This window comes from Crassostrea angulata, chromosome 10 (genome assembly GCF_025612915.1).
Source record: "Crassostrea angulata isolate pt1a10 chromosome 10, ASM2561291v2, whole genome shotgun sequence".
Lineage (NCBI taxonomy): Eukaryota > Metazoa > Mollusca > Bivalvia > Ostreida > Ostreidae > Magallana > Magallana angulata.
Genome location: NC_069120.1, coordinates 15,386,609 through 15,401,265, shown reverse-complemented (window position 1 = coordinate 15,401,265; position 14,657 = coordinate 15,386,609). Strand labels below are relative to the sequence as shown.

The following is a 14,657-nucleotide window of genomic DNA, read 5'->3' as shown; positions in this document are numbered from 1 at the left end:
GACGCGAAGCGGAGGTTGACAATGGTTTTCTCGGGGTGTCAAATTCAACTGGTATCCTCCCAAACAGGTACTATTTATTTTATCATACTGAATGTCTTAATTTTATAGACGTTTTTAGTTTTTACTGCTTTTATATAGAAATGACGTGAATTCCACGGCGAACAGTGCGCGCATAATTTACGCGCATGTAACAATTCGTTGTTACCCGTTGCTAAGTGTGTTGCTAACGCTGAGGGAATAGAACGGATTATCAACTGCGTCTAAACCAATCAGATTTCAGTATTTAACATGAAAGTATAATAATTACATTTATTACCATTTATGTCATTTAACTTGATCATGCAGGTCTGTAGCTCTACGGGAAAAAATGGGTTGACTTACCTTAGAGCTACAGTGCCACACATACAATAGATTTCCTATTTGCGGCGAACAAGAAGTTGTGCCAGATTTGGACTGATTTACTTTATAATTTAACACAGTTAACACATTCTCTCCAAATAATTAATACCCCCTCCTGCTGGTTGAGAGTCGCCATTTCTACTTAAAAACAAACTACACTGCTTCACTTTACGGGGATAATAAGTGATGTAGGCAAGTTATGTGATGATATCAGAAGTAGAATGTCTAAGGAATTTTTTTCAGAATGTATTAGGAAACAAGTCCAAATCTTGCGCAAGTTTATCTCAGTGTTGTGTATTTTATGTAATCGTATATGTATATATAAAGAATGAAAATTCGTTTTGCGAAACATTTTTTATTGTAAAATTCTAAATGACAAAACGATGATGGTTTATAGATTTATATAAAAATATTATCGTTGTCCTATATAAAAAGAGGCCCACATGGCCTTGAAGGTCACCTGAGTACCATAGCCCATAGGTTGACAGGTCAGAGAGTCTCAAGGACATAATAGCCTCGCCCTAGGGCCTGAACCCCTGACACAGGAGCCATTAATTTCGCAATTTGGGTAAAGGACTTCATGGAATTCGGAATCATGCATTTATATAGTTTTTTTTCTCATATATATATGGGAGTAAAGAAAGTTTTTCTAAAATTTTCTGCATACTATAGAGCCAAATAGCCCTAAAGCCTGAACCCCTGACCCAGGGGCCATGAATAAAAAAATTTTGGTCGTGAGCTACATGGACATCATTGCCATGCAATTTTTTTTCCCGACATGTGTGGGAGTATAGAAGAAGATTTTTAAAGATATTGCCTTTTTGCATATTATGTCCCACCCATGAGGTCCCAAGGGTGATGGTGTATTACATTTCACAATGATATTTCTTGTAGTTTTCATGTAAAATTGTTATCGAGCGACTCACAGCGCACGATGGACGAAGGACGACGCACGACGACCAATTGTAATAGGTCACCTGAGTGACTTAGGTGACTTAAAAATTGGTTAAATAATATTTCATCATGCAGAATAATATTCTTTCTACCTAGTAAAAAATCTTGGCAAGTTGTTTAAGTTTTATTTATCGCTTAGGTTTATTTTTCATACATAATTATCATAATATCATGTTTTTGCTAACATAAAATTCTGGAAAAAACGCCTCTCTAAATCATTGAATAGAACAAACTACATGTAGGCTACGTATTCTGTGTTTTATTTTAAGCTAACTGCTAGTGCTGTATATATGAAATACTAGGATAGAAAAATGGAAGTCAATTTTTAAAGTTACTCTCCGATATATAAACACGACTGCTTGTGATTTTGGTAGTACAATTCAAGGTAAACCAATGCCACTACACAAGTACACGGAATAATGTTAACCCCCGCCAAATCAAAGGACCACCCGAGCCGTCCACCCTCCAGTTTAGCAGCTTCTGTCGATATCATGGCAAGCACTAGGGCCGTGAAAAGGACTGCAACAAGAATACGGGAAGGGCGATAAAGTTCTGACAAAACCGCAACAAATTAGGAATATCTTTACTCTATTTACCGACATTATTTACTTCCGTCTCAGCGCCCTCTATTGGAGTAAATATGCATTTTCAACTCATTTATGTAATGACGACTATTACCCAGGCCCAACATGCTTAAACTGTTTCAGATACATCTGTGTATTATCAATAAATGTTGGTAAAGTGTTGGTAATTGTATTCTTAGAATTGTAGAACAGAATTTTAAAAAAATGATCTCTTGATAAGCAGAAATTTGCTCTTTAGTTCAGCATATGATTTTAGTCATATATTTCAAAAATGTGTAAACCTGTCATAAGATTTCATAAGTGGTGTTTTTTTTTCAAATTCTTAAATTATATGCGATTTGGTTTGATTGTAAAAAAAGATTTCCTATTGCTGAGACGCCAATTTCCCATATTTTGATGCTATTATTCATGTACCAGTAGATCGAGTCAAGTAAAAGTGCGCAAATGTTGCAATATCTCAGATCAAAGAAATAAACACCAATAGAATTAAAGTACTGACACTACTTAAGGGAGTTGATTTTTCAAGGAGTATTGTTTGATCAATGTCTGAACATTGCAGATTCAGTGTTATTAGTTTATCTGAAAGGGAAATATCTGGGAAAGTCTCATAAGATTTTACCCTCTACTTTAACCTGTTGCTCTTTAAGCAAGAAAAAAATACCGTAAATAAAACGAGCAACTGCCGACTTATCTAACTAGTAAGGAGGCTAAATGATCGACAAGTTACCTAATGGATCAAGCTGGAAATTTTAAAATAATTAAGATCGTTTTGGCTGTTAATTATTATTTAGTACAATAAATTAAAATCTTTTAGCTTTAAATTTTAAACAGTTTCGTATATCTTTATACACCGAAGATCGAGAAAGTCTTAAAATAGCCAAAGACCATCCAGCCCATCTATTTCAATAGTCTGCCGAAATGAAAATTGTCTTCCAAACAGAAATATTTAGGTAACACCCCCTTTAATATAAACTTATATTTATCAATGATTAACTTGGCCTGTAGACAAAAAATTCTATTTGATGTATGTGTCACTACTCCTCCTGGGTCCATACCTTTTAAAGGATTACTTGTATCTCAGCGCTGATTACCCTTATGTAAGTTTTATAGGCTGCAGTTAACAGAAGCAATTCTCATTATTTTCTCAAAGAACTTATTTATATTATGGATTCATGTATTTACCGAGTGCACGTTCACTCCACTTTTGGTTCAAACGAGTGATTTCATAGAGGATTTAATTACACATCTACTCCCAAAAATAACAACTAGTTTTTCTCTGTGAAATATGAACCTTTATTGTTAAAATCTAACATTGCAAGCGAATATCTTATCAAAAGGTTCATAAATGTCCGTCTAATGGTTCCGTGATATCTGAGTAAATTTTACTAAATAATGAAATGACAGGTGATTTACTAAATGTGTGTGTAAGACAATGTCCGGATGAGATAATGTGGTTGCCATGATCAGACCTCCCATTCCAGATGCCCTCTCTTTGAGGACCCTGGCTCTTCAATGTATTTAACCACATCAGTTGACACAGTGTCTATTGACAAATTGTCAGGAACATACGGTATATTTAAACTTCCGGTTGAGGAACGGTAAGAGAAAGACAAGTCGTCCCTGGGATGTGGATCGAGCCAAAAGGTCACCATAGCAGGATCCAAATTGTGGGGTTTTGAATCATGAACACTAGATATGGCCTCATTTTTTGTATTGAGAGTTTTCTTTGAGTCGTGTTTATTTTTTCGCTCCAAGAATATTGCAACACCAACCGCAACTTCTGACAAAATACATAAAAAGGTCAGTCCAAATGACCAGCCTATGCTTCCACCTGGTAGTTGGTTAGCTTCCGGTGCCGTTACAAGAAAATTAAGCAGCAAGAGAAACACTGCAAGCAAAATAATTTTTATAAAGAGAGTCACCTGAAAAAGACATTCTATGTAGATTTGTATTCGGTAACTTGTGAATAAAACCTACGATTACTTATATTGTTTGCGAGTGCAAAAAACTTAAACAATCTTTTTTCTGAATATATACATCGACAATTTGTACAGAAGCCAGCTGGTGCCATATGAAGAAATATGAATATCTGACTGTGCTACATAATTTTTAACGGCGGTCAGAAAAAACCTGTTTCATCTATGTCCACCGTTATAATTTTTTCTTCGTTACTAATATATCTTGAATACAGTTCAGCCATCCTATTCAATTAATTTTACATTTCATTTTCCACCTGACACCAACCGGTTTCCATTAATTTCTTTCTGCTTGAGATGGAATGAAAAACAAAGCTTCCAATAAAATGATCTATGTTACCTATTACAGCAGAAAATCCTAAGACAGCACCGGCGAGTTTCTGTCGGTACTTCTCGACTTCATTGATACACAGGTATCCTATAAGAGCGAACTCTTGTAGAAAAATGGCAATAAGAGAACACGTCATGAGGATCCGGGCCCCATGATACCAATCACTGCCTCCTCCTGTAAAAACAGATCCTGTAGTGTTTATAAACAGTAACAGATGTTCTGTTACTATACCAAAAGGTTTGTTAGATGCAATTCATGTACAATTACTATTAAGAATGTAAATTAAATATGTGTGTACATGTACATGTATAAAGGAATCAGCCTCTAACGCATGCAAATTTTTCTTCCAGCTCACCATTTTGAAAATGTTTGTCATCAAATATTGAGCTAGAACATTTGGATTCCCCGCTTGTCGATGACCAACATCCGGTCCACAATCCCATATTGATGACTTTTCCGTCCAACTGGAGGTACCACCAATGGTTTGAGCAGAAACAGATGATGAAGAAGAGTAAGCTGACGCCATAGCATCCGAAAGCCCCAAAAGACAGGTAGGACTGGCGGAGACGAAGCTTGTACATGGCTACCTCTACAAACCACACAATGATACCAAGAGGACATGATTTGAGATTCTGAATCAGTTACATGTATATACAATTGAATATTACTTGGCTTGTCCCAACAGACTGTTTTACGTACACATGTAATTACACCTGAGACCTGGAGACAAGAACGGAATATATAGATTGAAAATGAAGTAAGAACTCAAAAAAGTTGGGGCTTGCATTTTGATTCTTTACAGATTCTGTCTCCCACAGGAAGTGCATGCAGCACCCTGAATGCGGAAGTAAACTTCCTTAGAGGAGGAAATTAGTTTAAACTTTTTCACATACCATTCGCAGATTGGTGAAATTTGCGCCAGAAAACTGTTGTATCTCTAAATGTCCCTTCACATCCTTCTATCTACACACAGCAAAACTTTTGTGCATGTTGTACAAAACAAAATATGCTCCGCCATTCTTTTTTCAATAATAAGCAATGTCTGCAGGTAAACATGGGACATGTTACAATGCAAATGTTATAGTTCGTTCCACATGACCTACATCTACCGAGGAATTAAAGGGTATTTACTTGATAACTGTTGAATTTTTAACACTTAGAATATAAATCATTTTTAAGACCACATATTAGGATCCTTCTTTGGTTTATATAAAAAATGTTTAAAATTTCAATAACCTGTTGCATCACTTTGAATAGAACTATCTTGAAGTTTTCTAATAGACTGCTATTGACACATTTCTTCAAAGAATAGTTGGTTGTAAGTATAATCAGGAACCATCGGGGTAAGGGCGCATCGCTGCCTCACTGCTACAAGACTGGAACTAAAAAAAAACAATATGTAAACTCCTTAAAACGTTTACTCGTTGAGGAATTATTCTGATATCACCTAAGCAATCCACATATACTTCCGATTAGATATAATTATGCATTTAAACATGTCCTTTAATGAACACGAAGTTTAAGAAAGTAAGGATTCAACCATTGCATTCATAAAAGTTAACGGTATTAGCAATCCAATTATTGGATTTACAATTAATTTATTACCAACCTGAATTAGGGAATTCAATAACTATTTTTAAATATTACCAATTAGAGTAGAATTGTTTGATAACTAAAAGACAATTCTTAAAATTCCATAGATTTTATGTTTTCATTATAATTATACAGAAACAATCTAAATCAGCTCGATCGATGGACTGCTGATGTTCACACTCAAATGATGTTTCATTCTCTCTCTCTCTCTCTCTCTCTCTCTCTCTCTCTCTCTCTCTCTCTCTCTCTCTCTCTCTCTCTCTCTCTCTCTCTCTCTCTCTCTGACGAAAAAACAGAGAGAGGTCAATATTTAGACAAAGAACGCCGTGTTGCTAATTTCGAGTCCCCGTATCTTTCATATTAATGTATGTTATTGATTTGCATCCTGAATTTAATATTTTAGGTACATTCTCTGATATCAGAAAAAGAGTTCCTGATATCAGAAATTCCAATTCCTGATATCAAAAAATAATAACATCCATATTCTGATATCAGAAAATCGAATTGCTTATAACAAGATCATTTACAGAGTGATGATTTTTTTGACATCAGAAATTCAAACTGAATTTTTGATTTCACAAAATATATTTTCTGATATCAGAAATTCAAATAAATGGCAAACTAACACTAACTAATGAATACTCCCGTGGCCCAAAAGAAAATCGCTAAACTACAGATCCAGATTTGCCTTCTAAATTCGTTTTTTTATTGAAGATTTATTTGTTCATATAAGAATTTTATAAGAGTATTTATGATAGTTCTGGCCTTACTCATTGAGAGGGCTAAATTAATGTTCGCCTGTACAATGCATGCATCCTTTTTTTCGCCATCATTTTTCTAACGTCCAGTTTGCATCTTTTCGGGATCATCTCCATTCATACTGATAGCAAATCGCTGAGAAATCAGTGATGATCAATGAATTTATATAGACGAACTTGCCATAATAAAAATAAAATTTGAAACTTGGCATACTTATTTAAATTCTTTATATACATCTACAGAGGAGACAACTTTTTAGTATTCATTGTCAGTATACCTATTGGTGATATTACCTATTCGAAGAGGTGATAATTGATTATGTAATATCCATTATTCGTAAAGGTGATTTCACCTATTCGAATAGGTGATATCACCTTATTCAAACTGAATTTGAATTAATTACAGCTCCGGTCCCTTTAATGAGTTGTCGTCCATTTATCTCTACCATCTAAACTGTATCATTGTAGTTTTTTAGCTCACCTGAGCCAAAGGCTCAAGTGAGCTTTTCTGATCACAATTTGTCCGTTGTCTGTCGTTGTCGGCGTTGTCGTCGTCGTCGTCGTCGTTGTAAACTTTTCACATTTTCATCTTCTTCTCAAGAACCACTGGGCAGATTTCAACTAAATTTGGCACAAAGCACCACTAGGAGAAGGGGATTCAAGTTTGTTCAAATGAAGGGCCACGCCCTCTTTAAAGGGGAGATAATTGAGAAATATTGAAAATTTGTTGGTATTTTTCAAAAATCTTCTTAAAAACTATTCGGCCTGAAAAGCTTCAACTTGTGTGGAGGCATCCTCAGGTAGTGTAGATTCAAGTTTGTTCAAATCATCGTCCCCGGGGGTAGGGAGGGGCCACAAGAGGGGGATCAAGTTTTACATAGTAATATATAGAGAAAATCTTTAAAAAATTTCTTCTCAAAAACTATTAGGCCAGAAAAACTCAAATTAAATTGGAAGCATCCTCAGAATGTGTAGATTCAAGTTTGTTCAAATCATGGTAACCGGGGGTAGGGTGGGGCCACAATAGGGGGATCATGTTTTACAAAGAAATATATAGAGAAAATCTTCTTCTAAAAAACTATTAGGCCAGAAAAGCTCAAATTAAAATGGAAGCATCCTCAGGTAGTGAAGATTCAAGTCTGTTTAAATCATGGTCTCCAGGGGTAGGGTGGGGCCACAATTGGGGGATCAAGTTTTACATAGGAATATATAGAGAAAATCTTTAAAAATCTTCTTCTCAAAAACTATTAGGCCAGAAAAGCTCAAATTAAAATGGAAGCATCCTCATGTAGTGTAGATCAAAGTTTGTTCAAATCATGGTCTCCAGGGGTAGGGTGGGGCCACAATTGGGGTATCAAGTTTTACATAGGAATATAAAGAGAAAATCTTTAAAAATCTTCTTCTCTAAAACTATTAGGCCAGAAAAGCTCAAATTAAAATGGGAGCATCCTCAGATAGTGTATATTCAAGTTTGTTCAAATCAAGGTAACCGGGGGTAGGGTGAGGCCACAATAGGGGGATCATGTTTTACATAGGAATATATATAAGAGAAAATCTTTAAAAATCTTCTTTTCAAAAACTATTAGGCCAGAAAAACTCAAATTAAAATGGAAGCATCCTCGGGTAGTGAAGATTCAAGTCTGTTTAAATCATGGTCTCCAGGGGTAGGGTGGGGCCACAATTGGGGGATCAAGTTTTACATAGGAATATATAGAGAAAATCTTTAAAAATCTTCTTCTCAAAAACTATTAGGCCAGAAAGCTCAAATTAAAGTGGATGCATCCTCAGGTAGTGTAGATTCAAGTTTGTTTGAATCATAGTCCCTGGTGGTATGGTGGGGCCACAAAGGGGGAATAGAGAAAAATCTTCTTACAGGTACAGCAACAAAAAGGGCTTGGTATTTACCCCAAAAAAGAGATGGATAAAAATTGGCAGATTTTCAATTTTTTTTAGCAAGATCTATTGTACTTAGTTGTCAAGATATTTTGATACTGTAATGCTAATTTGATCAGAATTAAGGCAATCGTTGCTCAGGTGAGCGATGTGGCCCCTGGGCCTCTTGTTATTCATATTATTTTATTTTGTTAACACAAATGATAGTGGTTCTATAGTGTTTAAAGATTAATACAGAATTATTCAGTTTGCATCATTCATCTGTGACGCGGGTCAGAAGCTGGAAGTCGGTGATGTCAGCAAGGTCACACTTGATATATTGAATTTGAATTTGCTTTGTACATAGCACTATAGTTCACTGTGTCAGGAGAGTCTTTAATCCGCAAATTCAGCGATCGCAATCCATGTTGCAAACTTTGTAACATTGTCTGCAATCAGCATCGTCACTATCGAAGCACTGCAAAGATGACTGGATTGTTCTTTGCATGTTATCTTAAATGGCATCCTTTGCCTTGCGGCGACAACCCTATTTGTTTTTTTTAAGCTATAATATCTAAAAGATTGATAATTGATTTATTTATATAGTTATAAATGCAACAAGGTAGTATTTAAAACGTAATGTTGATATCCCCTATTCGAATAGGTGATGTCATCCTTTCAAATTTCATAGGTAATATCACTTATTCGAATAGGCGAAATCACCTTTTTGATTTATAGGTGATATCACCTATTTGAATGTGTGATATCACTAAATGACAACAATTACTAAGACGTCGCCTAATTTGAAACACGGGGTTGATAAAGTTGCATCACAGGGAGCATTCATTCATTTCCTAATTTAATTTAGTTCTGATTTTCAATATCAAAAAATTAAATTCTTATATTAGAAAATACAGTTGATTTTAAACCATTATCAATTAACCAACTGCACGTTTAACTCTTGATATCAATATCAGATTTTCTGATAGATCTATCTGAAATTCATTTGTTGATTTAAAAAATTCGAATTTCTGATATTAAAAAAATAATTTTCTTATATAAAAAATCTCTATTTGATATAAAGAATTATTTTTTTTTATATTTTATCTTTTGATATTATTAGCTCAAATTCTTTGTATAAAATTTATTTTTGACATCAGTAAATATTTGCATATCCATTGTTCTTTCCCACTATAAGTCCATACGGAGGATCTGCAATTATTTAAAATTGCTCTGTCTGTATACTATGACGTCATAAAGGTGTGACATCATATACTTTTCCATGACGTTATAGATTTTTAAAAACCACTATCCGATGCATTATATACGAAAGACTACGAAAGCCCATTGAGCTCATTTTCGTAGGTAAAATAAAAAAATATTTTTTTCGCGAATAAACGCGAAACTTTCGCGATTAAACGCGTAAGTTTCGCAAATAAACGCGTAACTATAGCGATATAACGCGTAACTTTCGCGATATAACGCGTAACTTTCGCGATATAACGCGTAACTTTCGCGAATAAACGCGAAACTTTCGCGATATAACGCGTTAGTTTCGCGAATAAACGCGAAACTTTCGCGATTAAACGCGAAACTTAAATATAAATATTGTTATTTCATAGAAGAAACCCTATGAAGAATAATTACTGAAAACAAATATATTAATTTAAATAAAACAAAATAATATTATGTAAAGATGTAAATGAATTAGATTTACCTTATACAAATTACGCGCTTCTCACATTTTTATGGGCACTGTATTATTGAAAATGAGGCAGCAACATATTATAACAATTTTAATTCGAATTAAACGTTTTATTAAGTATCATTTTAGAATTTAAAGGATATCATTGTTTAAAACGTTATTATATATGTTATATCGCTGCGACATAACTTAACGTGTAGTTTAATAGCAGAAAGATAAGTCAAGCTGTGAATTGAAATTTTCAAGTTTTTGTTCAAATCTAGATGACGTAAATTCGTCCTCCAAATTTATCACATATGTCATTTAAAAATTAATACTAAGATTTAAAAGGTTTGTGACGGTTAAATTTATATCAATTTGAAAAGAAAAAGATCATCAATGAATGCCTGTTCGAACACAGGGTCGGCGAACAACTGAAAATCGTAATATGATGCTCAAACTTATTATCTACTTTGGACATATAACATCTAAAAATGTTATGATAAAGTTTTATCAGATTTATTAATATCTATATGCAAAAAAAATACTTTGTCTTCATAAATCAACGTAACACGGATATTATAATAATAATGAATAATAAGTATTTTATTATATGAAACTTAAAATGTGTTTGTTTTCGATCGTTTTCCTTCATATGGGTTTTGTATGAAATGACAATATTTATATAATAGTTTCGCGTTAATTCGCGAAACTTACGCGTTTATTTGCGAAACTAACGCGTTTATTCGCGAAAGTTTCGCGTTTATTCGCAAAAGTTACGCGTTTATTCGCGAAACTAACGCGTTTATTTGCGAAACTAACGCGTTATATCGCGAAAGTTTCGCGTTTATTCGCGAAAAAAATATTTTTTTTACCTACGAAAATGAGCTCAATGGGCTTTCGTAAAAGACGAATAGGGCCACATAAAAAAATATTTTTATCTCGTAATTACGAGAAAAGATCTCGTTATTATGAGTTAATTATCTCGTTATTACGAGAAAAGATCTCGTTATTACGAGATAATTTTCCCGTTATTACGAATTAGTTATCTCGTTATTACGAGTTAATTATCTCGTTATTACGAGAAAAGATCTCGTAATAACGAGTAAAGATCTCGTTATTACGAGATAATTTTTCGTAATTACGAGAAAAGATCTTGTTATTACGAGTTAATTATCTCGTTATTACGAGAAAAGATATCGTTATTACTATAAAAGATCTATATAAAATGGTGCGTTTCTGAAAAGAATTCGACTGGATCGCCCTTTCAGTCTATCTTTTCATTCCAGAAACATTGATTCAATTTTGATTAATATCTAAAAATAACAACGATCATTATTCATTAATTTCTACAGATTAAAATGATTGGATTTGACATTTTATCCTATCTGAATAAAAGGAAAGAACTTCATGTAATTTTACTATTCAACTTATATATATATTATAATCCCACTCCGAAGTAAATACCAGGTAGTCCTATAGTCGTAAAAACACATTAGTTACAGATATTTTTAGTGACTATATAGTTTCAGTCATGGATATGGATATACAGGATTTACCAGAATTTTTGTTTTATATGTTCATACACAACCTACATGTATATTGAAAATAATTGATTTTGTATGATAACATATTGGAGTCTGAAAACAAATTATACGTATCCTTCTTAATTATTGATAAATAATTTAATGAATTTACTAATCAATCTGCTTTGCTACTTCTTCTGAAATTTCTTTAAAACAGCTTGGTCCGATTTTATATCAAATTATGCGTACGCTTTTAAATTATGATTATGCTAAGGGTATGTGTATATCAATAGACATTGCAGTAGTTCATACACTTTACATAAAAAGAATAGAATAATGATTCGTGCCATTTTAAATAGATCTTTTCTCGTAATAACGAGATAATTAACTCGTAATAACGAGATCTTTTCTCGTAATTACGAGAAAATTATATCGCAATAACGAGATCTTTTCTCGTAATAACGAGATAATTAACTCGTTATAACGAGATCTTTTCTCGTAATTACGAGATAATTAACTCGTAATAACGAGATCTTTTCTCGTAATTACGAGATAAAAATATTTTTTAAGTGGCCCTATTCGTCTTTCGTAATTATGTGTTTTTTTCCAATTCCATAAAATTGATGTATTTAATTAAATCATTACATATTACATGTATGTAAAAAAAAAATTGGAAAAAGGAACGAAAAGGAAGAAAAGAAAGTGAGCGCACAAGATTGTAAATTTGCAGGAATCATCGACACGAATCAATTGGGATTTAAATGTCTATAACCTCGAAAGGCTATGTACAGGTTTCAACAAAAATATATTATGTTGAGAGTCGAAGTACATGGCTATTCCGGTAATTAAAAAACTCACAAAGCTTTCAAAAAATGGCAATGAGAGGTAAACCGATAACTAGTTGGAAATGTTAATGAAAACATATTTTAATGAAGTTATATTGTGTATATCCTAAAAAACTAGTAATAAGAAAAGATTTTATTTATAGTGTTCATACAGCAGATCTAGAAATAAATAAAAACAAATTAAAATATACCGGTATATTATAATTCAACATCATGTTATAATAACAAACATTTAAAACAAAAAAGTTTTTTAAAAAGACCACCAGTTGGATTTGAACCCAAAACACTGAATGTATGTATTCACTAAATCCAGGACGAAACCACTGAGCAACGGAGACTTGTCAATATATGCTCTATAAAGTACTGTTTGAAACAACGCTGTCATATCAATGGACTTTGTTTTTTATCCTTCAAAAAATAATTTGAAAAAGTACATAATTAGTCATCTCTGGGTCATCTCTCCATCTTTTTTTAAAAAGCGACATTTTTAATGTTGAAATATGTTACCTTTACACGTTTCAAATTTGTGGAGAGAAGACCCAGAGACAACAAAATCATTTAAAAACAGTTGTAAATAAGTAGGGTTTTGCATGAATTGCATCGTGTTACTATATTTAGACCCATATTATAATAATTGCATTTCCATTGTTCTTTCCCACTGTAAGCCCATACGGAGGAGCTGCAATTATTTCTCTATAATCGCAATTGCTCTGTCAGTATACTATGACGTCATAAAGGTGTAACGTTATTTATACTTTTCCATGACGTTAAAGATTTAAACCACTATACGATACATCATGTGTTTTTCTCCAACTCGATTAAAATTGACGTATTTACAAGTAATAAACAACGATTATTTAGTGAACATGGCGTTATGAATAGCAACTGCTCTGCTGGCATATTTTCCATGATGCGCTAGCGCGTATCATGGAATATGCCAACAGAGCAATTGCTATTCATAACGCCATGTTCACTAAATAACGTTGTTTATTTCTTAAATATTTGCATTTCCATTGTTCTTTCCCACTGTAAGCCCATACGGAGGAGCTGCAATTATTTCTCTATAATCGCAATTGCTCTGTCAGTATACTATGACGTCATAAAGGTGTAACGTTATATATACTTTTCCATGACGTTATAGATTTAAACCACTATAATTTAATTCTGGTTGTAACGCGCTTTCTGATTGGCTAAAAAATTATTTTATATCGTATAAAGAAAGTTGCCTACGTCATAGTAAGACTAACGTCAAAAATGTATCAATACGCCTGACGTTACGTTTGAATTTTATACAATTTACGTCATTTCAAAGGTCAAATGACCGTTTTTATTTACAATGAAGATTAAAAAATTAAATTATAAGCAATGAATTCAATATTTATTTGTTTTATACGATATAAAATGGTTTGAAACAGTTTACGCTTTTTTATAAACCGCTTCGCGGTTTATAAAGCGTAAACTGCCTCAAACCATTTTATATCGTATAAAACAAATAAATATTGAATTCATTCCTTAAATACGATACATCATGTGTTTTTCTCCATCTCCATTAAAATTGACGCATTTACATGTAATATTAAAACATGTTTTTGATAACAATTTAAAGGAATTACTGTTATAACATATCATTGATTCTGTGTACAAATCTATGTGAATTAAAAAGATACATTACAGTCTGAATGTTTACTTTTGATGTAATAGCTAAATGTCAAGGTCTAGGCTAATACAGGGTATTTGCGAGTGGTAAAATGCAAATATAAGTAATAAACAACGATTATTTAGTGAACATGGCGTTATGAATAGCAACTGCTCTGCTGGCATATTTTCCATGATGCGCTAGCGCGCATCATGGAATATGCCAACAGAGCAATTGCTATTCATAACGCCATGTTCACTAAATAACGTTGTTTATTTCTTAAATAAAACCTTTTGCATTTCAAATATGTTTCCACTCATTCCACATCCAACAGAAACCAAATAACGGTTATAATTCGAAAAATATTCAAAATTAATTGATGAAATTTTCACTCTCCTTGTGCGCCCAGATTCCTGCCGAATCTACATCTTAAGCGCCCACATTCTTTTTTGAATACATTTATACGACATGAAAGTGAACGACTTGCTTATTAAACTGT

General features: G+C 33.1%; 1 protein-coding gene across 2 annotated transcripts; it reads right to left on the bottom strand.

Annotated features, from left to right (window-relative positions):
- Window positions 1–1,927: 1,927 nt before the first annotated feature.
- LOC128167634 (uncharacterized) lies at window positions 1,928–5,338 on the bottom strand. 2 transcript variants are annotated; one of them, XM_052833453.1, is made up of 4 exons: window positions 5,138–5,338; window positions 4,600–4,833; window positions 4,254–4,418; window positions 1,928–3,825 (listed from the first exon to the last, which is right to left on the bottom strand). In XM_052833453.1, exons 2-4 carry the CDS (start codon window positions 4,823–4,825, stop codon window positions 3,401–3,403), a joined length of 816 nt encoding a protein of 271 aa, XP_052689413.1. In that variant the 5' UTR covers window positions 4,826–4,833; window positions 5,138–5,338; the 3' UTR covers window positions 1,928–3,400. The 2 variants fall into 2 exon arrangements, with proteins under 2 accessions (XP_052689413.1, XP_052689414.1); XM_052833454.1 differs by having other exon boundaries at window positions 1,929–3,825; window positions 4,600–4,827.
- Window positions 5,339–14,657: the final 9,319 nt, after the last annotated feature.

Bases quoted from the DNA above. Each gene is read 5' to 3' on its own strand.
- LOC128167634 (XM_052833453.1), bottom strand. From the start codon at position 4,825: ATGTACAAGCTTCGTCTCCGCCAGTCCTACCTGTCTTTTGGGGCTTTC. The intron at 4,419-4,599 runs GTGAGCTGGAAG...CTGTTTTTACAG, and splicing joins TGACAAACATTTTCAAAATG to GAGGAGGCAGTGATTGGTAT. The intron at 3,826-4,253 runs GTAACATAGATC...TTTTGCTTGCAG, and splicing joins AGGATTTTCTGCTGTAATAG to TGTTTCTCTTGCTGCTTAAT.